The sequence below is a fragment of the Pseudochaenichthys georgianus genome, chromosome 22 (genome assembly GCF_902827115.2).
Source record: "Pseudochaenichthys georgianus chromosome 22, fPseGeo1.2, whole genome shotgun sequence".
Taxonomy (NCBI): domain Eukaryota; kingdom Metazoa; phylum Chordata; class Actinopteri; order Perciformes; family Channichthyidae; genus Pseudochaenichthys; species Pseudochaenichthys georgianus.
This window is the reverse complement of record NC_047524.1, coordinates 25,601,316-25,626,800: the sequence shown is the minus strand read 5'-3', so window position 1 is coordinate 25,626,800 and position 25,485 is coordinate 25,601,316. Positions and strand designations below refer to the sequence as shown.

General features: G+C 39.8%; 1 protein-coding gene across 1 annotated transcript in view; it reads left to right on the top strand.

The window, feature by feature from the left end:
* The window catches only part of ttc7b (tetratricopeptide repeat domain 7B), a 31,357-nt gene extending 7,775 nt beyond the window's left edge, over positions 1 to 23,582 (top strand). The window contains 22 exon segments of the mRNA XM_071207195.1: positions 2,911 to 2,989; positions 3,670 to 3,845; positions 5,541 to 5,611; positions 6,228 to 6,358; positions 6,513 to 6,533; positions 6,535 to 6,606; positions 6,608 to 6,685; positions 6,687 to 6,704; positions 7,414 to 7,531; positions 7,992 to 8,049; positions 9,137 to 9,170; positions 9,172 to 9,225; positions 9,361 to 9,444; positions 9,447 to 9,689; positions 9,691 to 9,719; positions 10,730 to 10,822; positions 11,164 to 11,290; positions 11,292 to 11,454; positions 17,096 to 17,236; positions 21,035 to 21,237; positions 21,933 to 22,006; positions 23,123 to 23,582. Coding sequence (XP_071063296.1) covers positions 2,911 to 2,989; positions 3,670 to 3,845; positions 5,541 to 5,611; positions 6,228 to 6,358; positions 6,513 to 6,533; positions 6,535 to 6,606; positions 6,608 to 6,685; positions 6,687 to 6,704; positions 7,414 to 7,531; positions 7,992 to 8,049; positions 9,137 to 9,170; positions 9,172 to 9,225; positions 9,361 to 9,444; positions 9,447 to 9,689; positions 9,691 to 9,719; positions 10,730 to 10,822; positions 11,164 to 11,290; positions 11,292 to 11,454; positions 17,096 to 17,236; positions 21,035 to 21,237; positions 21,933 to 22,006; positions 23,123 to 23,270 — 2,215 coding nt within the window. The 3' untranslated portion in view covers positions 23,271 to 23,582.
* The last annotated feature ends 1,903 nt before the right edge of the window (positions 23,583 to 25,485 follow it).

Sequence of the window (25,485 nt, the reverse complement as noted above, 5' to 3'; positions counted from 1 at the left end):
ACGGACCAATTTCCACGTGGTGGCATTAATAATGCAGTGATGATGGGCCTGCACGACATCAAGCATAGAGGGCAGTTTCAGTTGACATTTGATAATTGTTAATGGTTATTTTTTTCAAATCTGCAATTTGCTCGTGTGTGTGTTTACATTATTAAAAATACAATTTAAATGTGATTACACATTTTCTCTGCATCGAAAACGACTGTAACGACTACAAACATGCACAAACTATATATGCAAAATTGAAACGGAAGTAAAGTGTTGCTTGCTTATTGTGCGGGAAGCAGGAAATAGAGGGAATAGAAAGGGGGATTCAAATCATCAGGACAACTCACAAACTAACTATGGAGTCATTATGGATGCTTCATTTGCTTGATTTACATTAGAGAATAAAACTCGTACGGAAGACTTAACTAACTAGAACATCCTCCTCCTCCGAGCAGACAGACGCCGACGATACTCCCGCTCTATCTCTTCCTCCATCTCAACAAATTGATGGATAAAAGACAACATCAAAAACGTGACCATCTTCGCAAATCAGTTATGAGTCTTCAAACAAATCGCGCTCAATAAGGCGGGGCCTTGCATATGACGCACACCTGCTAGCCTGTTCTTCGTTCTCCGAATGCTAGGAAGGATTCTTGCCTAGCCTCTGAAGGACCTGACTCGGAAGGACATGTCCTACCAAGGAAGCGCCCTCGACTTTGAGAAACGGCTAGTGAAGCTGTTTCTTATTCATTCACCTGAAATTCAATTCAGTTAAAACAAACCCTAACAAAGAAAACAAATCACATCATTTCTGACCATGACACATTCAAGAGTTTGTTTTCATTGGAAGCTGCCAGCATGCAAAATGTGCACAGTATCAACATTTAAAAAATATAAACAATCTTAAGTTAAAATATATATATATATATACATCTGTATTTAGATCTGTTTGAATTGTTGGTGTGACAGGCACTTCACTGTTTGTTGATTGTTATTTGTTTACCTGCCCAAGGACTGCAGATGGTATATAGCAGGCCTATTCAAATGGCGGCCCGCGGGCCAGATGCAGCCCAGAACCAACTCCCGAGTGGCCCAGCTAGCCTCCCCTAGCCAAATTCCTACACTAGTACAGACCATGAACGCAACACTCCGCTTTGCATAGAAACCACTAAACCACAACGCAGCACGTTTTTTGAAAGTGCATCTAGTGGTGCTCGTAACGGTGGTCCTATGATGGCAACTCTAAAACATGTCTCTCTCAACTCTGAAGCGTAAACAGAGACAAAACGGTCATTGGTCTTGTGGAGCAGATGCGCGCATTCCAAGTCAAGCTGGACCTTTTCGCGACCGACTTGAGTACGGGTCGGATACTGCATTTTCCGACGCTCCACAAACACATCCCCGGCACAAATCACGGATGTGATGACAGATTTCATTGCGAGGTTGAAAGAGAACTTTGCCGGTCGGTTGGATGGACTTGCTCTGCCCACAGAGGTGATGGGCTTTGTCAGAGACCCCTTCACTGTTGCAATAGAGGGGGACGTATCAACCAGAGCAAAGGAAGTGGTCCCATGCATTCATCCGTAAGTAACCATGGCACAAGAGCAGCGCACTAACGGGCCAGCGAAGTTTTGGAGTGATGTCAAAAAACAGCAGTTCCCTAACGTTCAGAAAGTAGCGATCTGTGTGCTCAGTATGTTTGGATCAACATACGAATGTGACTCAAGCTTTTCACACATGAACTCAATAACAAGCAGCACTCGCTGCTCCCTGGCTGACAGCACTCTTCACCAATGTCTTAGGATTGCATTGACATCCTATGAGCCAAAAATCACTGCTCTTGTTCAAAACACAAAATGTCCCTTCTCCCATTGAGAAAGTCAGCGATGACAAATCACAAATGAGGAGGTGATAGTAAGCACCTAGTTTACTATAGTAGACGTGTAGTGTCGTATTCATTCATATGTTAGTTACCCTTATCCCTTGTTATGGGTTTGTGCACTGAAGGGTTTGACAGTTATTTTTGTATTCATTTAAATGCACGTTGTAATGTGTCTTGGTCAAATGTGACCAAAACGTTATTACTTTTGTTATTACTTGAAAAGTGAAAAGATAGTATTGCTATAGTCGCCTACTACCTCTTTGTGTTACATTGGAGCTCTTTAACTGTGTGTTAATGCCATTTTTGATGTGCATGTGTCATTATGTATCCTATTTTATTTTGTATGTGAGGACATTTATTAAGACTGCTATTATTGTATTCAGTTAAATGCACTTTGTGATGTGACTGGTTCAAAAAAAATAACCTGAATATTTGACTTCTAAAGCAAACCAATGTAATGCTACAACTGCACTTTTTTTCAGACTCTGTTAAATGAATGCTAATTTGTTGTGTTTTTATGCACTTTTTGACGTGCCTTTGTTGGATGAACAATGAATACAAATGGCATGTTTTTCATCGCAGTAATATGTGTTGGTTTAAAATGTGTCATTACCCGCTTTTTACAGGCCGCTGAATGTCTGGCCCAGCTGAATTTTGTAGTTCTAAAATCTGGCCCAACTGAATGTGTAATTGAATAGCCCTGGTATATAGCATCATTTCTGTCTTTGAGACTAATGTATCGTTATGCATGGTCCTTGTTCAGACAGATGTTACGTTATACCCTGATTCACACATTGATATAAAATAAGACAAAGTCATATTCACACTTTTGTCAACAGTTTTTAAGCTGTTTCTACAAAGCAAAGAAAGAAAACATGACAAAAGAAAATAAATGGAAAATTATTTTTAAAAGATAGCTATACGAAAACAGTAAAAAAAATAAGATAAGACTGTTTTAAAATATGTTCCCTTCACACATACAAGCACGACAGACTCTAATAAGTGTCCTCCTTCTGTGTCTCCTCACTATGTTGCCATAGCAACCTGACACGAGGCGTGGGCCGTTTTCGGGAGATTCTCCGAGCTGTGGAGAACAGAACCACCCAGAGCCTGCGCATGGTGAGGGGGGGCTTTTCATTTCGTTTTATTCAAGGAGAATCTTCTTCGACAAGTCTGTTAGAAAGTAAACTATGAACATTTCAGCATTACAAACCTATGGTTTACATCTCACTTGGCTGTATATTTATATCCAAATGTTCCTTACATATTTCAAACCTAGATCCAAGTCATTAATTTCAATCAATTTATGTTGAGTTTGTTTCGGTTAATGTTTGTTGTTTGTCATGTTTGAGCATACGTCAGTTTACTGATATAAATGTATTTCTTAAACAGATTAAGCCACAGATTTACAATACGATCTTTTGATCTTGATCGTTTTTAACTCCATATTTACACCATATCAAAGGTAATACCAATGGGACTTGATTTTAGGTCATTTGAGAAGCTAAGCTAACGTTAGCGGCATCCAAACAGTGTTGTCTTTGTCGGTCCATTTGTTTTGGAGAGGAGGAAACCTAACCAGGAGAAGCTGACTGCATGAGAAACTCCCATAATCCATCGCTGCTTCACTTACAGGCCACCAGACCCCATCTTGTTTTTATTTAGAGATCCATAGTGGCAAAAGAATTACCTCTTCTTCTGTCTTTGAAGTAGACAGTATACAGTGATCCCAGAGTAAACAGACTGCTGCTATGTTCCTACCAGAGTGCCTTTTCCTAATGTGCATGTATGTGTTTCAGACTATAGCCAGACAGCTAGCAGAGATCCTGCTCAGAGGGATGTGTGAACAGAGTTACTGGTCTCCTCTGGAAGACCCGCCCACCGTGTCGCCATTGGACGACCCCACACGGCAGGGACACACCATCAGCAAGAACTACAGCCTGAGCCGACGCGCCCGGGTCTACTCGGGAGAGAAGTAAGCAGGGCCGTTTCTAGCTTTTTGGGGGCCCTATGCAAGATGCTGTTTGGGGGCCCTAGTTTTTACAGTTTTTTTAACTACAATGGGGGGATTCCGATGCCTTTAAGATGATCTGTGGAGATGCATCAATCTGTTACATTTTAATAGGAAAACAGGCTAATTCACGAAAACCAAGCAATTGAAAAGTACAACAAATTATATTAAAAAGCTAAACAATAAGTCTCCTCTATGTCAATAAATGCAAGAGATGCAGCATTTTCTCAACAATGTTTAATTTACATTTCTCATCTTCCTCAGACGTCACTCATTGGCTGACAGCCCAACGATGATTTGGACTTTATTACCCCAAAAACACAAGCCACAGCTTTGCTATCATTGCAGTTTAGTCGTGTTTATATCCTACATTGGATTTTTAAGTAATGCTTCACCGAACACAGGAGGGGGCTTGGCTGTCTACAAATAAAGACGGCTCATTTTAATTCTCCCCAAATATATTGAGGCTGAAACTGAACTTTGAATTCTCTGCTCCCATCATAATCTTGGCGATCTTGTTAAAATTGTGAATATAGAATTATAATAATATGTAACTGGTTTGCAGTTAATAAATTATCCCTTAATGTGGCCAAAATAAATTACATGTTCTTCAATACAAAGTCTGAGAGTAGAAATGACTGCATTATACGGATTTGCAATACCGAGATTGAAAAAGTTGGTGCATGTACATTTTTAGGACTGCTTGTTGACGAAAAACTCAATTGGAAGCACCATATAAATTATGTACAAACTAAACTGTCAAAAACAATCGGTATTTTGTATCATATTAAGAACATTCTTGAAGAAAAATACTCTTTATAACAGTCTATTTCTCCCTTAGCTTTAATACTGCTCCGAAATATGGGGAAACACGTACTCAACAAATCTACAAAAAAAATAACATCCCAAAAAAAAGTATTACGAATAGTCTGTGGTGTTGGTAAATGTGAACACACAACTCGCATATCTAAAAAAACTCAATATATTAAAATGTGTTGAGATAGTACAGCTTAAAACAGTACTGATTATTTTCCATAACAAAATGCCTAATAACATTCAAAAGCAGTTCCAAACCACAGCGTGAACATATGAATGTAAAAAAAGTCACTTGAAAATAAGTGTTCACAATGTTTATATGCAATTATGCATATATTATTATATGCATATATTATTATTCATTTGCCAAGTACATGTGTACATATGTATATATAGTATTTTAATTTCCAATTTGACATGTGCAGAAAATGACCCTATATCTAGTTTTCATGTATGTATATATATATATATATATATTATATATATGCATTTATTGTTTTCCTGCCCTAACTTTTATTGCATTTTTTCTCCTGTTTTCTTTATTTCTTGTACTCCTTAATTTCTATACATTTTTGAAGCAATAATGCCGCTGTATTAGGATGATGCACGGGAGGGCTACTTTCCATAAGCTATGCTTCAGCCCTCCCGCTTCTACTAATTCTGTTCATCTTTGTGTGTATGAATTATACTTTATTTGTTTTTTTGGATGCATCTGCATAGTCCGCCTATAGGAAGAACCGGCCCTGGAAGTAAGGGATAATCTGTGGGAAACAACCCTAATGGAATCCAAACGAGTTGTCCATCTTTTTCTTTCCCTTAATTGTCTTTTGTGTTTCCTCTCAGTCTGTTCTGCCCTCAGGAGAACACAGAGGAGGCTCTGCTGCTGCTGCTGATCAGCGAGTCCCATGGTAAGACACACCAGAGTACATTTACTCAAGTATTGTACTTAAGTGCCAATTTGAGGTACTTCTACTTTGATGGGTAGTTTTCTTTAATGCCACTTTAGACTTCTACTCAACTACACTTCACAAGGGAAATACTTTACTCAACTACATTTATCTTAAAGCTCAGTTATTCGTTACTCTATGTATTCTGATTTCTTAAAATACAAATACGAAATGTATAAACAAATCAAATTATCCAGCCCTATTAAAGAACCACCTGGCAAAAAGACAATTTAATAAATTAGCAGATTAAAACAATAATATTTTGCACCGGTAAAAATGTAAGTATTTTTTTTAATTAGATAATTTTGAGTTTTTTTGTGTCCTTTTTTCAATTTTATTTAAATGTTTTCTGCATTGGGTAATTTTAAATTAAATACTTAAAACATACATATATTACTGCTTTTTTATTTGTAATATAGTAATTTTACAGTGTGGTATCAGTACTTGTACTTAAGTTAAGATCTGAATACTTTCTCCAACACTATTGAGACTGGAAATAGTTGTAAATAATATTCCACTCACCTCGTTAAACCATGTTCCATTTCTAAAGCTCTGTATTTGTGTGTGTGTTTCAGGCTAACCGGGGACGCCGTCCTCAGCAGGATCCCTGAACACAACAATGATCGCATCATCAGCCTGCAGTCGGCCTCGGTGGTGTACGACCTGCTGACCATCGCTCTGGGCAGGAGGGGGCAGTACGAGATGCTGTCAGAGGTGAGCCTGTCCCTCTGTGGTGATAGAGAAAGTGTTGAAGCCCAATCCCATAATAATACACCCACATTAAAACATCCTAAATCTCCTTTTGGTCCATTCCTCAAACAAATAATGTTTTATTACAATCCAATTGAGATGTGTCCTGTTTCTGCAGTGTCTGGAGAGAGCCATGAAGTTTTGCCTTCGAGGAGTTCCACCTGTGGTACCAGCTCGCTCTGTCGCTAATGGCTGCTGGGAAATCAGCGCGGGGCCGTTAAAGTCCTGAAGGAGTGCATCCGTCTGAAGCCCGACGACCCCACCATCCCTCTGCTGGCTGTCAAGCTGTGGTATCGGACCCCTACACTGGGTAAGGAGGACCCTCCTGCACACTTAAACCCACATGTTCTACACATGAAGTTTTCTCAAGCTACCATGCTGATATTATAGTTTTGAATATTTATTTTCAGCAGTTCTAATTTTTCTTACATTTTGAATTTTCTTTTACATTTTAGATTAGTTTTAGTTAGTTTACAGAGTGTGAAAGGTTTAGTTTTTAATATATATTCAGTTTTCTTTGGGCCAAGTGGAATATCTCGATATTTATACATTCAAATGAATGGTGTCAAAATGGCCATACATTTGATTTTTTAATCAATTCTCTTTTATTACCAGCCACAACTGTTTATTTGATCAGATACATTTATCTTAAAGCTTGAGTTACTTGTTACTTTAATAATTCAGATTTATTCAGAAAAATCTCAAATAAGATTTTATATTTTGTGAAGAATTGTGTCAAAACAGCCACAATGTTGAATCATTGTGCGCCTTAGTGTCCAATGTAAAGCAACTGCGGCATATTGAGCTCTCCTTCAATATAGAGCTCGATCTTCACTTCATAAATGTGTAGTCTTTCATTACAAGACAATATTGTTCATGTTTTACTCACAATGTTTGTTGTCATTGTATAATATACCACGTTTAGCTAATATGTTAGCTTACCCTAAACACCTTTATAATAATCAAATCTTTTCTCCGTTCCTTCTCTCCTTATATATCTATCTTCTCCCATAATGCAGCTGGATGACGGGGAGTGCTTTGCCAACATTGTGATTGACATGGGGGAGAAAGCCGCAGAGTTCAGAGCCAAAGGCTACCTGGCCATCGGGCTGGTGTACAGCCTGAAAGCCACTGACGGTAAGTCTCTATGGGTTTATGAGACACCTTACTTAAGATAGTGTCATTGTGAATGATAACAACAAGTAAAGCAAGCAAGGTTGTCTTGCATTGAAATCTTTTGTTGAGGTAAACCTAGCTAGGATTTTCTGTTGTCATATATTATGATGTCCGCCCCCTAAAGTAATCATTTTATTCAAAATAGGGATTAGTAGATTAGGTGCTTTAGTCTTTTTTTTTGCTACAACCCTAAGGAAGTCTCATATCTCACGTAAAAATGATTTTTAAAAACCACACACGATAGAGCCTGCCTCCATTTTTGTTTCTTGTTCTCTATAAAATGCTTCCACATATACAAATCAAGACCATCCAATGCTACAATATAAATGATCATAAGACTGTCGCACTTGTATTACTATACTTCCTGCCTGCATCCTGCCTCCTCTTCCTCTCCCTGACTCTGTGCCTCTGCCCCCCTCAGCCTCGTTGCGGAGCACGCAGGAGGAGTACCAGAGGAAAGCTTTGGGAGCCTTCCAGAGGTTGGGCCTGAGGCCACGCTGCGCTCTTTTCTCCTTCACTCCCACACCTCCCTCAGAAGGACGCTGTCGCAGTTTATTCAAACCCTATGTCTGTCATCTGTGTACACACTATATATGTGTATACTGTCCTTCCATAAACATGTCCTCAGTGGAAGGAAACACACCCATAGCTCAAACACAGAGGCTATTTTAACACATGTGACACATCCTACTGGAGAGTGATTTGTAGCTATAATAATATCTAATAATAAGGTAAAAAAAATAATTGAATATATAGACTCAAGTGGTGAAATGTATCAAAGTACATTTATGCAAGTTTTGCTCTAAAGTAGAATTTGATCCAGTTGTACATTTGATTCTGCATCCTATGGTGGCCAACTGGTGAAAACGCCCTACAAAAACCAAAATATCTCAGATAGGAGAAATTGCGCTGCAGCTCAGAAGAGATGTAAATATAAAACCAACACATTGCAAATATAGAAACATCTTTACCAGTTTGACAACACGTGCGCTGGCACATTTGCGTTTTTAAAAGTGCAATTGGTTCAACATGACTAAGCACTATCTCAAAATTACGTGATATTATTATATGCATTTGTTTGCTGATACAAAAAAATATTAAGTATTTTATAATATTGTGAAAGAGCAATTCTGCATACTGAGTACATTACTTTTGATATTTGAAGTACATTTAGCTGATAAAACTTATATTATTCTGCTCATGTAAAAAAAAACGTTGGGACTTTTACTTGTAATGTGGTATTTTAAGACCATATTGTTTCTACTATCTGAATACTAAGCAGAATGTGCTTTTTTGATCACATTTGTATAATGCTATGCTAATGCTAACATCTATGGTTCTATAGTGGCTAATTCTGCTGATTTGATGGCGTGAGAGTTTCTAACTGAGTCTTACATTTGAAGATATCCCTCGGTTTGGTTTTCTAAACCAATTTATTGTTATGCAATGTTTGCTACTTTTATACTGTTCTGCTACTGCAGCAACCAAATTCCCCCCCCGGAGATATTTTTAAACGTTAATATCTTCTTATTTAACGTATTAATTCAACACCTCTCTCTTCTCCAGAGCTCAGAGTCTGTCTCCCACTGACCATCTCGCAAGCCTTCTACCTGGCGCTGCAGCTCGCCGTCTCCAGAACAGGTAACACCTCTCATGTGGTGACAACGGAAGTCAGAAAAACATTCCTGTCAATCTATAAAGTGTTTTTCTACCCAACTGTAGTTCCAACCTGTAGTGTGTGTGTGTGTGGCGTGTGCGTGTGTGTGTGCGTGTGTGGTGGGTGTGTGTAGATCCCAGAGGCTCTAGGCTACGTCCGACAGGCGCTGCAGCTCCAGGGCGATGACGTCCACTCCCTCCACCTGCTCGCCCTGCTGCCTCCTCCGCTCAGAAACACTACCACGACGCGCTCAATATCATAGAGATGGCTCTGTCCGAGTACCCCGAGAACTTCAAGTGAGACTCACACACTTGCCACAACACATTAAAGTGTCTTTTTTCTGTGGCTGCTCTCTGATTGTGTGGGTTGTAGTCTGCTGTACCCAAGGTGAAGCTGGAGTCCATGTGTAGAGGACCGGAGGAAGCTCTGCTCACCTGTAAACACATGCTGCAGATCTGGAGAGAGCTTTTACAACCTCACTAACAACCCCAGGTACACACACACATACACACACACACACACACACACACACACACACACGCACAAGCCACACACACACACCCTCAATGCAAATTCCAGTCCCTGACATTTGTTTGCTTTCATTAATTCAGTAGCTATTACCATATTGTGTTTGCTCCAAACAAATGAAAGGATGTCTTCGAGGGTGAAGACTGAATTTGTAATTTATAAAGCTCTGCAGATTCTTTGTGAATGTAGACAAGGAGGCAAAGGTTGCAAAATGATGTTTTCACAATGTTTGTAAAAGATGATTTATTATGTCAAATATGTCGTTGAAATCACACAACAGTAGCATATTATTAGCAAACATAATTTGGCCTATGCTTAAAAAAACATTTAATTTACCTTTCATTTCAGAATGTGTCTCTGTTCTGTATGTGGCACTTACATTGGTGGGATTAAGGATATTAATATAATAATAATAATAGCATCAGCGAAATAAAATGTAAGGTAATATACCATAGCATTTATGATAGTATGACCTCAAATCTTTGTAAATAAATAAATATTTGTATTGCTTATTATTGTATGCACGTTAAATATATTTATATTCTAAGATGCCCTACCTACGGCTGGGGGATATCGAGGAAATCAAATATCCCAATATTTCTGATCTAATACCTCCAAATCGATTTACAATGATATTTTAGGGTTGACTATCGGTGATTTCACAAAATATTTTAAACAAGGATTTTTGACAAAAAAATATTAGGTATGTGCCTATAATGGATATTTGGGTAAGAGCAAACTAATGGCAACAACCAGAACAGTAAGGCGAGCTCTGATGACATCACTTTATTGTAATGCAGATTTTGAAAACAAGGAAAAGACACTTATGAGATTAACAATATCCAAAATGTAAGACATTATCTAATCGATAGCCGAGCTATAGCCCTACCTATAGTTGAACTTGGAAAGAACGCAATTGCCTTATCAACCCAGGTGTGTGTACACGTGTGTGTAACCTCATGTTCCTGATGCAGTGATTCGGGCCGTGGCAGCAGTCTTCTGGACAGAGCCATAGCAGACAGACGGCAGCTCAACGCCATGACCCTGCCTGACTTCAGCGACCTAGACCAGTAGACACACACACACAACACACACTTAATAAACACACACACACTCACGGGTAACCTCAAGACTTCCCAAGTGAAAAAACTTCATGTTGTGCACAGTTCATTCATCTTTTTTGTAGTTTTATTGATGATATAATCCATAAAAATTGAATTAAAGAGGTCCTTCATGGTTATTATATGTATCACATTTTTCTACTTATTATATCAAAGGAAAACATTTCCTGCTCTTGGTTTATAATTCAGTAACGTTATTTTATAAGTTTTAATTCCTGCTTATCTACGCACCAGTTTTCTCAAGAATTATTATTAATTTAACTCTGTTTTTGTTTCCTTTCTTTTTTGGTAGTCTCAGGTTCTTCTTCATCCCACTGTAGTTGTGAACCCGTCTCCCCCACTCTCCCCTTCCACCATTTCCACACTCTCCTCCCTCTGTCCTCCCCCACTTCCCCCGTCTTCTTCCTCCAGCCTCCCTCCTCTCCCCTCCACACGGAAACGTATCCTTCCTCCCTCCTGCTGGCCCTTTACCTCTCATCCTCCTCCCCATCTTCCTCCTCCTCCTCTTCCTCCTGCGCCCACCAAGGACAGGACTCACTCCTTTTGCAACCACATCAATCTCCGTCAGCTCTCCAATTGTAATCCCCCTCTGCGTCTCCTCTGCCCTGTAGCATGGTGTGGAGAGTGACCTAAAAGAAAACCTTTTGGTGATCGGCTTTTTAATGAACTTGTGTGTTCCCACGCTGGTTCTCTCCACAGTATGTTGATATACGTAGAGGGTCTGCGGCTCAGGACATTGGCAAAGTTGAGCCACTGTCGAATTGATCTTACTGATGTTGCTGATGTATGAAGCCCTGAGAGGCCAAACTAATATTATGATCATTTTCTGACTAATCTTAAATCAGTTCATTTTATCCCTAATGTCTCACTCAGTGCTCCTCCGCATTAAGATGTTTTTTATTAAAAAAATATTATTTGTGTATTATTAAATTCCTTCACTACACTGAAGAGGAAAAGTACCATCTTTGTATAAGTGTATCTGATCGTATAATGGGCTTACATTCTTTGTTGCTATTCAACAGTGAGAATATATATTGTTCATATATACGTTTATTATGAAATGATAGCTACCTCCGGATATTAGTAAAACAAATTGCAATAACCCACACCGTAATCTGCCCGACAGCCATGACTTTAAACTAAATGATTAAAGAATGTATCCAGCCTATTGAGGTGACTAACTAGGTGAATCTAGAACTGGATGGTGCTTCAGCTTCACAGGTACTTCTCAGTCGTGCTGTGAATCTCCGCGTGTTAACATGGAAAACAAAAGCTTGAGCTTTGATGCTGCTGTAGTTTGTGTGTTTTCGGCTTACTCTACTTACTACTTAGGTCTCAGGTGAACTTAGGCACTTTAGTTTATCTCCACACCACTACGTTCCACATAGAAAACAAAGATTGTCGCTTTAAATGAACCAAGGATACTGACATCCGTTGAGTTCTCTTTGCATTGTGGATTACACAATAGGTTTACTATAGCTTTACTGTCTCTTCACATCTATCTACTTCTCCCCTGGATATGTGTCTCTTGTTTGTGTTCATTTTCTGCATCCTCCTCCTTTCTCTTTCTATTTCTGTGAGGATATTACATTTGAGCCAACATCAATTGTCTTGTTTCCAACCTTATGTTGTCTCTCTATGTTTCCATCTCTTATGCTAATGATGTTTGGACTGAACATAATGGTTGTAATTGGCTCCAGAGCTTGATTTTAATTACAGTATATTATTATATATTATATATATTATAGTTACTCTGCACTACCTAATTTTGAGATATCATGAACCTAAGAAAATTCAAGCCAAAGAATTCTCTTTCGACACTACATCACTATGTAACACTCGCGCTTCTATTGGCTAGCGCTCCAACACATTGTACGTGATCTCTAAGCGGTTAAACAATCACAACAGAGCCGACCAGCTATCCAATCAGAGCAGACTGAGCTCTGGTTTCAGACAGAGGGTGAGAGGCAGGATGAGAAAAGTAAAGATCTTTTTGAACATTAAAGCATGGAGACATACAGAAAATACAAATATTAACCTGAAAATGAGCAGAATATATCCTATTCAACATTTATGGCTGTATATGTACATATGTGCTCATAATTAAGCATTTATTTGAAAAGATTACAGCATATTATAGATCAAGTGGAGGCAGCATTTGATCTAAAAGTAAAGAATAAAAACCTCTTCGACCTGCACTTATTTGGATATTCCCTCTCTGTCTCTTCCTTTTTTTCAATCATTAACAATCGTATTTCTGTTTTCTTCCCATCCCTCCATTGTGTCAAGGCGGCTTTCAGGACGCTAACACTCTTGGTTTTTCCTCCATGTTTTTCTGTTTGTAAGTAGCCATGTAACCTCCATCTGACCTTCTTTTTTCCATCCATTGTTCCGTCCATCCTCCGGTCCTAGTTGACCTTCTCTTTCCCAACGAGGTTCCGATATATGTACATTATCTTTAGGAAGGAAAAATGTACATATATCCTCTGCTTTAACGTGATGTCCGCAGCCAGTTTTCAGGAGAATTGTACTGAATTGATATCAAATTGATGGTATTTGATTTGAAAGGAATACAACGACTTAAAGGAATATAACGCGATAAAAGCAAAAAAGAGCAAATGCCGACAGAGGGCATAGGCAATATGAACATTTGATGTCACAATATCCTGGTCATAGTGGTAGACATACACGATCTTATCCTGACGATCATCAAATTGTGAAAAAACACAATAAATTAGTATTCTATGACATGTTAACATTCTCAACAAAGGGTATTTTAACCCATTCTCACTAGTCAAAATATAATGGCGCTAAACATACTGGAATCACTTTACCTTACTTTTTGATTAGAAACAAACATTTGTTGGACACATGTGAAAACAAGTGAACAGTGATTATAGTGAAAAACTATGATCTGATATGAATTATCTGAATTCGTCGTTTTAACAAAGTCATATAATTAGTGCATATCTAACATACTCTAAAGGAAAGGTTTTTAAATCAAGCGATAGCCAATTGATCATCTTCTTAAAGAGAAACGTTTTTTTTTTTTTTTACATTTGTTCCTGTCAGTCAGTGTATTCCTTTGATTCAGTGAGCAGCTTTGGTGCATTTGTTGCTGTGTGAAATGCCCACATGTTAGGCACAAAGCACGGCAGGAGGCTTCCTACGTAGTCTGCTAGCAGATCTCTAATGGCACCAAGTGAAAACTTCTATATATTCTAAAGAAAGTCTCATGGTTTTGTCAGTATTACATAACATCCAGTTCATAGAGTGATTTGAATATAAGGGGCACAAAATGGTCAGAGTGAAAGCAATTCATAAGAAAATATACAGCATCACTACTTCTGTTATACGTAGCACTTTGTTCTTTCACTGACAAGGCCATATGTCCTACCGTCTGTCTATAAGCGTATCACTAAAAGCCAACAACAACAGTGTAGAAAAGTAAAAGGGGTGGATGTGAGGGAAACAACATGTTGGATATTGATAAATGGAGATATTGATAAAACACTTAAAATAGGGTTTTTTCTGTATTATTCAACCTACCTTCTATATACCCCTCCCCCACCCAACCCCCCTGCCTGAAACGCCTCCATTGGACTCCTTTGTTTACTTCAGTAAGATACTGACATCACTCGGGCTTCTCTTGGCTAGCGCTCCAACACATTGTACGAGATAGGCGGGACATCTCTAAGCAGTTGACCAATCACAACAGACTATCAAATCAAGCCAATTAAAGGCTTGCCATGGGAAAATAGTCTTTTATAGTCCCTTGCCTATAGAGGTCACAAACAAAAAAAACTGGCTCCAATAGGCAAGGCAGGGTCTTCTCATAATTATGTAGTAGAGACGCTCATGCTCTCAATATCAATTCTGCCCAACTTTAAAGCTCACCTATTATGCTATATTTGAACAATATATTATAGGGCCATATATTTAGAAAAATGTCTCTGAAGTGTTTTGCTCAAAGTACCAAACAGATCACCCATTGTGGCCATGCCTCATACCCCTCTATTTCAGCCCTGTTACAAAAGTGCTGATTCTGGGTCTGGCCCTTTAAATGTAACGGAGCTGCTGCTGGCCACGCCCCTTTGGAGCGTCCACATGCAAGCAGTGAGCTCTGTGAAGAGAAGACTCTCTACCAGCAGAAACTCAGCTGAACACTGCCGTGATTAAACGCCGTATTATGTTCCAAACCACATCAAGCATTATTTCTGAAACAGTATGGAGCTCAAACGTTTTCTCTATCGCCGGTTGACCATAAGGATAGTACTTTTCATATCCGGCTTCTTTACACATATTCTCTCCAGTACAGCGTTAGCTCTGAGTGTTAGCGATGCTTGCGAAGGTAATTGTAAAACTATATTACTTCTAAAACACATTGTGCATATTTTCTAATACAGCACATAGCTTGACATGTTCTTTTTTCAGTGTTTACTGCTAGAACAACTTTACTCTAAGTGCCTCCTGCAGATATCCTGCTGAATACACAGGCACAGAGCTGCAGGAGGGGATTCAGCTAGCCGACTGTATATGGGAACGATAGGTTGGGCCGTGGGTGGACGTTGCCAGGAGTTCAATGTAAAGCCAGCCCACATTTCAGTAATGATGTCAAGTTCTCACCCACATATTTAAAGATGTGGGTAAGGAGGAAAAGAGAGAGGGTTGTATTTTCTGACACTTTGTGAGTCTCCTTACACACCAGGGACACGTACGTACGTATAAAAGATATCAAAAAGTGCATTTTGCATAATAGGTGACCTTTAAATGCTGTTGTGTGTATGTGTGAGAGAGAGATGGACATCAAATTTTTAAAGACACTTTTAAAGCACAAAAATAGCACACTCTTCCGTTCTTTGCTCTCTATCTAACACACAAACACACATACAGCTTTAATATTCAAATATTCTCTTTTTATCCTCGTCTCACTTGTCTTTTACACATGGTTACTTCCTGTCCCTTAACACCCCAACACACAGCTCATGTCATTGTAGTTGAAAGAGTATTTTGGACCATAGAGAACAGAATAATACGAGAAGGGGATGGGAGATGTTTTATTAAAGTAAAGCTTTTATTTTAGCGAGCTTCGACCATTCCCCATTTTTATTTTAGTCCATGTTCAGGATATAAAAAGCGCATATTTATATAGTTATATAATCACTGCAGGCTGCAAATGACGTGACTTAAAAACCAAAAAGGTCGTCTACCACATTAGACTAGCACTAGCATTTTTACAAATGTAAAGCATAATCAGTGTCTGTATTTTACAGCATTTATTGAAAAGAACAAAACGATTTAAAATGTTCAAATTATAAAGGTTGTATAGTTCTCAAAATGTAACAAAATCTAATTTGCACACAGAGAACGGATCTTAGTGGATTTAGTCATCAACGTTCAGTTAATATTTATCAATGCAATGTATTAAAAATATACGTATTTAGATGTTTTTATCCTATTCTACGGTGGCCAACAAGTGCAAAAAAGCAACAACTGCCCAAAACATTTCCATTAGGAGAAATGCCCTGAAGTTTCAACAACGCTGCAAATAAAAAAGCACACAATTGTGCCAAAACACGTTTCATAAAAGGTCAGATCAAAGTGGATTTATTCATACATTTTCAGTCAAATTGATCAAAGTCATGGATAAAAATATACCTTTTCAAGACATTTTTACATTATTTTGGTTAACGTACGAATCAGAAAACCCATAAATGGTCATTTTAACTACATTTGTTTTGTGTAAAAGCAGGATATGATCAAATATTACACCAGAAGACGTATTATGCTTGGCTTTCACAGAGCTGCAGTGTGCTCCTGCGGTCCCGTGTGGTGGCCATTTTGCCTCCCTGTTATAATGTAATCCAATTGCAGAGACAAAATGTGAGACGCACTTACTAATCATCTGAGTGCAGGTTGATGCGGTTGTTTATGCATGGTTGTGGCAGAAATTAAATCCATTATAAACCTGGTTATCCAGGGGCCATACACTGTGGTGTTGCAGCGTGTGGAAATGGTGTGGACTGATGAAGGCTTTAGAGCAGGAACAGAAGCTGCGAACCTAGAGTTGTGAGCTTTACCCAAAACACTCCAGATTCACTTCCTGTTTCTGGGAAATCTGATATTGTTTGGCAGAATTAAAAGCTGCTGTGTGCTGCAGTAGTTAGTCAGTACCTGCAGGAGATGATGGTGTATAATGTTTGGATGTCCTCCCTCCAGGCTCAGTTCATGCTACGTCTATAGCAGCCAGTCGCGTAGAGCAGGCTCTGTCCGAGGTGGCCTCCTCCATGCAGAGCAGTGCCCCCAAACACGGACCCATGCACCCCTGGATGACCCTGGCTCAGATCTGGCTGCACGCAGGTATGTAGGCAAACCAACAGGCCGCTACACGCATGGAAGTGCAACAGATGTTCAAGTGTTTGGCAAGTGTGTACATGTTTGTGTCAGTCCAAAACATTTCCATCAGGAGAAGAAACGCAGCCCCAGCTTAAAAAAACGATGCAAATATAAAAACACATCTTCCCCAATTTGACAACATGTGTTTAAGCTTCTTGTAGCGTTTTGTATTTTCAATGTTTCGTTTATGCAGTGCATTTGGTTAGTGTTTTCTAAATGCTGCGCATGCGTTGTCAAGTAGGTTAAGATGTTTCTTCATTTACATGTGTTTTGGCAAATGTTTTGTTTTTATATTTGCATCGTATTTTAAGGAAAGTGTATTGGGCTGTTGTAGCGCGTTTGCACATGTTGGCCACCACAGTTTTGATGTTATTTGCGATAATGACATTTTGTCATCAACGTTATCTGGTTTCTATCGTTTTTTTCGCCATGATTTTAATTTGCAACAGGTGGACAGGTCAAAGCATAGCCTTCTCCATTTCAGAATTTAGGCAGTAATAAATACGAAACCTCCAGAAGGGCACATCGGGCCTGGCGCCACGAGGGGGCAAAAGGGGGCATTGCCCCCTCAGTTGTATTCTTTGAGCATCATTCATCCACCAAAAAGTACAATAAATGTCACAATTATTAAATAACTTTAAATAATTATTTTCCTCAATACACGTTACTATGTTTAGATCAGATATGTGGGCAGGCAGTCAAGCAATGTGTAAAAAAGCCTCAACCCCAAGTGAGCTTGTAGTCTTAATGTTAGCGTGTGTGCTTAGCTGAAAACACAGTCAGATGGGTGACCAAAACGTCCTCGTTTTCCGGGCAGAGTCCCCGTTTTCGGTGGCTGGTACCCGGTTGAAAATCCCGAAAATGTTCCCGTTTTTGAACGTGCGTTACAAAAATAGAGCAAGGTTAAATCAAATGTTATATGTCAGTAAACACAGAGTAACAGTGTTGTGCCTGTTTGTAGCGTTAGCGTATTTCTTCTTCTTCTACTACTTCTTCTTCTTCTTTTTTCTTTAATGGCGAATCGCTTCCACTTGGAGCATATATCGCCACCTACTGTTGATTTATTAAATGTTTATATTAAATCCTTGTCCTCAGACCAGTGTTTTGAGGAACTTGAAGATCAGCTTGTTTACTTCATTTCTTGATTTACATATTGATTTGTATATTGCCTTAAAATCCATGTCCTTGATGTTATGTTGTTCCAGTGCAGTTTTCAGAATGAGTCTTTGTCTGTTATAATCCGGGCAGCTAAAAAATACATGATGTAATTTTTCTCCCCAATTTTCGGCGCCCCCGATGGGTTGATGCACCCTTAGCATTCGCCTATACTGCCTATGCCAAGGGCCGGCCCTGGTGAAAACAATATGACATCAACAAAAAATAAGACAGACAACTACAGATAGCATCACACATATGATGGTTACTTGTTATTATTTAGGGCTGCCTGTATGGATCAGGTTTTTGCCAAAGCGAGCCCTTTTACTAGAATAATAATAAGTTATGTATTATATCAACCGTATTGGTACAATGAGCGACATCTAGTGATGGATTTTGGAACATTGATTTGATTTTTCTCATGGCAGTTAGACTCTGGAGACAAACCAGGGGACTTTATTTGTATTTTTAATCTGTGTCTGTCCATTTGGTGTAGTATTTGATCCAATATTACATCCGGTTTATATATTAGTCACTTTCTTATGAAATGCCAGGTTTTAGGCCTTGATTTGAACATTCAATCCTGAAAATAAAAAATCAACCAGATTAATGTTTCTTTAATCCTGACCAGACTAGAGGTAAGTAAATCTGTATAGGAAGACGAGTTAAGGGATGGAGGAGAAAAGATTATGGTATAATTACAGAGCCTGTCAATTTATAAATTGAGGAAATCAATGTTAGTCTGTTAACCAAAGTGCAGCCATCTATCTATCAACTATCTACTATCTATTATTAAAGATCAGAGGAAAAGAACAGAACAAGAGGGGTAAATCCGGAATAAAAATAAAGAAGCAAAGAGATTGTAGAGCAGTGAGAAGGAAAAAAGCTTGGTGTGTCAATTCATTACAATCGCCCCCTCGGATTTTTTAACAGCCCCCTCAGTAATTTCATCCTGGAGCCGGGCCTGGGGCACATACGAATGATCTAATATGACTTAAGCACCAAAGATAATACAGAAACTATTTTGCTCAAATAATGGTAGGGACAATTCTGTCCTCTAAATTACTGAAAGGGACCGTCCAAATGCCAAACTACGCCCTTGGTTTTACACAACAACACAAACAGTCTGTCTGCTAGTTCTCCGAATGATTGTCTTTTAGTACTGACATCAGCTCGTAGGGCGTAGGCAGATTAAATCACTTTTAGAGTACACTCTATTCTCATGTCTGCCTCCCCAGCAGACACAAACATAAGCAGTCTGAAGAGTATAATAAACAAACACACACACACACACACACACACACACTGTTTATCTCTCCAGCCGCTTCCTGTCAGAGGTGGTCATTTCCAGCCTGGCGACACCGCTAATACAATCATCCAATCACAGGCCAGACGAGCAAACGGTTAGAAGTTATCTCCTCCCTCCGTCCCCTCCTCCGGTTGGTCTGTGGCTCTGCGCACGCACGGTGCATTAGGCCACCTTGATGCTGAAACATTATTAAAAATGTAGCTTCGTTCTTTTGCGAATGTGTCATCACAATGATTACACTAAGCTGTCTGTGGCTTTTATTTTCAAATGCATCATTTCAGTTTGAGAGGTTTCAAAATGTAACTTGAGATGGAGCACTTTCACGTTGTGCCACACAATATCAGCATTTATGGGAATTGCAGTCTTGCTTTGACGAGGCGGTGGTTATATCTATTCGCTCAGTAAGTATACAGCGCCCTTGCACTCATGTTTGAAATAGTTCCTCCTCTCTTCTTCATTCCTCTCCTTCCTGCTGATCTCTCAGACTACCCACCCCCCGTTTTTCAATCCCTCTCCTTTTCTCCCCACTTCCTCCTCTCATCTCTTGATGTTTTCCTGCTTCCTATTTGCCTTTATCCTCCACCTGCTTCCTTTTGTGTTGCTTTCATCACCTCCCTTTTCCTCTTATCCCATCTTTTTTATTATCCGTTTCTTCTTATCTATTTTCCTTCCATCCTATTTCTTTCCTGCCTACTCTTTACATTGGTCTCCCCTATCCTCCCCCTGCTTCCTTTTTTAGTTCTCGTTACCTTTTCCCTCTTCTTTTGATCCGTGTCTCCTCCCGTCTCTCATACCTCATTTCCTCTTCTCTTATTTCCTTCCCTTCTCGTCTTTTTTAAGCTCCTTCCTCTCCTAATCTCTCCTTCCCCCTCCGATTATCGACCAGTCCTCTCACCTCTCCTAATAGCTCATCTCCTCTTTCCTTCTCTCCTTACACCCCCTCTCCTCTTTCATTCTTTTTTTTAACTTCTCCTCTATCCTCCCCTGCTTCCTTTTCCAGCTCATCTCCTGTTTCCTCTTCTTTTATTCCCTCCCTTCTCCTCTTTCATTTTCTCTCCTTTCCTCTCTTGATCAATCCTCCAATAATACCCCTCTCCTCTCATATTTCCTTCTCTCCTCCTCCTGTCTCTCCTCCTCCTGTCTCTCCTCCCCCTGTTTCTCCTCCTCATGATGTGTGGAACAGTATCGTGCTATAATTTGTGGATTTTACTCAAATACACTGATGTTAAGAAGGCTGCAAATCTCACACTTTAGAAACGGGAAATGTTCTATGATGTTTGGACCCCCCTCTCTTACAGCGGAGGTGTACACCGGCATGTCGAAGCCGGCTGAAGCCTCGGCCTGCACACAGGAAGCCTCCAACCTCTTCCCCACGTCCCATAATGTGCTGTACATGAGGGGGCAGATCGCAGAGCTCCGGGGGAACATCGAGGAGGCCAAGCGCTGGTACGAAGAGTCGCTGTCCATCAACCCAACACACGTCAAGACCATGCAGAGACTGGTAACTCTCACACACACACACACTCGCTCACTCACTCACACACTCACACACTCACACACACACACTCACTCACTCACTCAACCACACACACACACACACACACACACACACACACACACACACACACACACACTCACTCAACCACACACACACACACAACCACACACATAGTACACACACTCAACTACACACATACACACACTCAAACACACACACTAACTCAACCACACACACACACACACACACACACACACTCAGCAACACACAAACACATCCCACAACAAACATTGATATCCTAATATTGAATTGAAGTGTCCTGGTTTTAAAAGCTGCTTTACAGTAATGTAATTTAACATTTTGTCTTCTTGACCCACAAATGCATTCCACTGATGAATATTTATCAAATGTAAAAAAGTGTAAATATTTCATCAAGGAACTTAAAGGTCGACCCCAGTACAGTATATCGTTCCAAAATCGATATTGCTGTATTTGGTTAAGAATCTTGTAAAATGTGATACTTCATATCGCCCAGACCTTATAATATAAACGTGGATGTTTTTTTAAAATACACAAATAAAAGAAAAATCAAAGTGAGAGGTTTTCAGGAGTCCTTTGTGTGTACACCAAATTGATAAACTGATATAAGTCGTTTTTCACTCTCCTCTTCCTCTTCCTCTTCCTCTTCCTCTGCTCAGGGTCTGATCCTCCACCAGCTGCAGCGCTACAGTCTGTCAGAGAAAGTGCTGCGGGACGCTGTGCAGGTCAACAGGTGTGTGTGTGTGTGTGTGTGTGTGTGTGTGTGTGTGTGTGTGTGTGTGTGTGTGTGTGTGTGTGTGTGTGTGTGTGTGTGTGTGTGTGTGTGTGTGTGTGTGTGTGTGTGTGTGTGTGTGTGTGTGTGTGTGTGTGTGTGTGTGTGTGTGTGTGTGTGTGTGTGTGTGTGTGTGTGTGTGTGTGTGTGTGTGTGTGTGTGTGTGTGTGTGTGTGTGTGTGTGGTGTGTGTGTGTGTGTGTGTGTGTGTGTGTGTGTGTGTGTGTGTGTGTGTGTGTGTGTGTGTGTGTGTGTGTGTGTGTGTGTGTGTGTGTGTGTGTGTGTGATTGGAATTGACCATTATATTTAATGTCATTCACATTTATATTTCCTCTTCTATTTCCTTCTCTTTTTCTCCTCTGCTTCCCTTTTCTCATATCACCTCCTTTTTCCTCTCCGCTTTATTCCCCTCACCTCAAATGTTGTAATATTGTTTTCTCTTCTCTTATTTCCTCCCATCTTTTCCTTTTCCCTGCTTCCTCATATCTCTCCTTCTCCTCTCCTACCCTCCTTCTGATCTTCTTGTACTCCCCTCTCATCTTCCTTCCTCTCATCTCCGTCTTTCCTCATCTCCTTTTGTTCCTCTCCCCTGTCCTCACCCTGTTTACATTGATGTCTCTCTGTATCTCTTTCCTCTTCTCTTATTTCCTCCCTTCTCACTTCCTTCCATTTCCTCCTCTCCTCTTTCCTTCCCTCCTTTGTTTACACCGGTTTCCCTTTTCATTCTTTCTCTATTTTCCTCCTATCCTCTTCCTGCCTCCTTTTCTCTCATGTCACCTCGCTCTTACTCTCCTCCTTATCCCCCTCTTCTCCCATTTCTCCTTTTACACCTGTTTTCTCTTCTCATACGTCCTCCCAACCTCCATTTCTCCTCTTTCATTCTCTCTCCTCCTTTCCTCCTCTCCTAATTCTCTTGATCTCTCCCCTTCCCTCCGATTATACAACTCTCCTCTCATCTCCTATAACATCACGACTCCTGTTTCCTCCTCTTATTTCCTCTCCTCCCCTTCTCTCCCATACTCCTGCTTTCTCTTCTCCTCTTTTGTTTCACTCTCTCACACTCTCTCCTCCCCCTCAGTACGGCTCATGATGTGTGGAACAGTCTAGGGGAGGTGCTGCAGGCTCAGGGAAACGCCGCTGCGGCAACCGAGTGTTTCCTGACCGCGCTGGAGCTGGAGGCCAGCAGCCCCATCCTGCCCTTCACTATCATCCCCCGAGCACTTTGAGACCCACACACACACACACACACACACACACACACACACACACACACTAAGGCACAAATGATGGACCTGCATGCACTTGCACAAGGTTTTTCTCCTGTACCCTCACTGTAAATACACACACACACACACACACTGTATACAAACTGTAAACATAATTAAACATGTGCGCTTCCCCCTGTCCACCCACTCTTCTCACAATGCCTTGCTGTAACTGTGACCCCTGACCATGTGTGTGAGGCCATACATTGCTTGTGTGTGTGTGTGTGTGTGTGTGTGTGTGTGTGTGTGTGTGTGTGTGTGTGTGTGTGTGTGTGTGTGTGTGTGTGTGTGTGTGTGTGTGTGTGTGTGTGTGTGTGTGTGTGTGTGTGTGTGTGTGTGTGTGTGTGTGTGTGTGTGTGTGTGTGTGTGTGTGTGTGTGTGTGTGTGTGTGTGTGTGTGTGTGTGTGTTGAAAGACGTAAATAAAATCCAACTTGAGTTGGTGCCGCTTGCATTCAGATGTTTACATTTTGTTTACATGTTATTTAGTCTGTTAATGTTTCCTTTATTAGCCAAATATTACTGATCACACACACACACACACACACACACACACACACTGATCATACAGAGAGGTTCATGGTTACTGTGTTGCTGACTCAGCACAGCCAGGTCTAAATGCCAAAACACCGGCTGCATACACACAGGACATGAGATATAAATCTGCTGATGTCCAAACTGATGGCTGTTCTTTTTTTATTTTCGTTCAAGCACATGTTGTCTTATCTGTTTCAACTAACAAATGTTTAAATTGTCAATTAATCTGACAATTTCTTATGAGCTAAATCGTTTAGTCCAATATTTAAATGTTAAATGTCTTTTTATGGCAGTTGATACCTCAAGGGTAATCAATGTAATATGATTTGAAACAGAGAAAAGAAGAACATCTGGATTGGAGAGGTCTTTGTGCATGGGAAATTGCAGATTAAAAAGATGAATCCATTTTAAAGAGGCCCTGTTGTGCTTTTTGGGAGTTCCCTTTTCCTCTACTGTGTTACGGAAAGGGTCTGCAAAGGCTCAAACAAGTGTGACATCACTATTGGCTAGCTCTCCAACACATTGTACGTGATGTATATCTAAGCGGTTGACCAATCAACAGAGCTAGCCAGCTAACCAATCAGAGCAGACTGGGCTCTGGTTTCAGACAGAGGGTGAAAAGAGGTGCTGCAGCACAGGCAGGATGAGAAGAATTAAGAGCTTTTGAACATTAAAGCATGGAGACACGTCACAGTAGGGGCACTACATACAAATACGGCCCTATTCCTAAAGTTGACGATTATTTTACTGTCAATCGACCAATCGTTGCAGGTCGAGTGTACTCCCTTGTTTACTCATATTTCCATGACATTCTATACATTTGCATATGTTCCTAACATGTTCAATATTATTAACATTTTGTGAATAACGCTTTGGTATAAATGTTCTCATCCAACTCTCGGCAAAGAAGCATATTTCCCAAAATGTGAAAATGTTGCTGTAAAATAAAACCCTTTTCCATTTGAATTATTGTAAATGTTTTACTTATTTTTTGTAAAGTATGTTTTTTATTTTATAGCATGAGCAGCTATAGTCCCATTAACTGAACACATAAGAGTGCCAAATGCAAATAGTCAAACAGAAATAATATAATGTTGCAATTTCATGTAAGTGCTGTAAAAACCTATACAAAAATGAATTTTGAACAAATTGTAAGTATGTAGTTATGAATGTGATTTTTTCTCTCAAATCTGATTTCCTTGTGTGTGTAAATGCAACTGGTTATAGTGTGTTCTGTGTCCTGCCAGTGTCATGTTAAACACCAGATAAATATACTTTTCATTTGATTATACATGCAAAGGATTATTGTTGTATATTTGATTGTTCCAAGTGTATTGATATTGTTTTAGAAAGTCAATTATAATTCTATTTTCTGGAGAGCTATGTTACTGAGATGCAGTTGGAGGAATAAAAGGAGCTCGCCGAGTCCTTTGCTGTAAATTAATGACTGAAATTATAACGATGACAATGATAAAGATAATAAAAGTGGTTAAAAACATGCGAGACTTCTTGTCTGTCTGTTTTATTATGTTTGAACATAATAATAATATTGTGTATTTTTTTTATTGTGCACTAGATCAACAGAGCCAGCGTGCGAGAGTGGAAAAGTGTTCATTAAATCTGAAACAATTGTTTTGATTC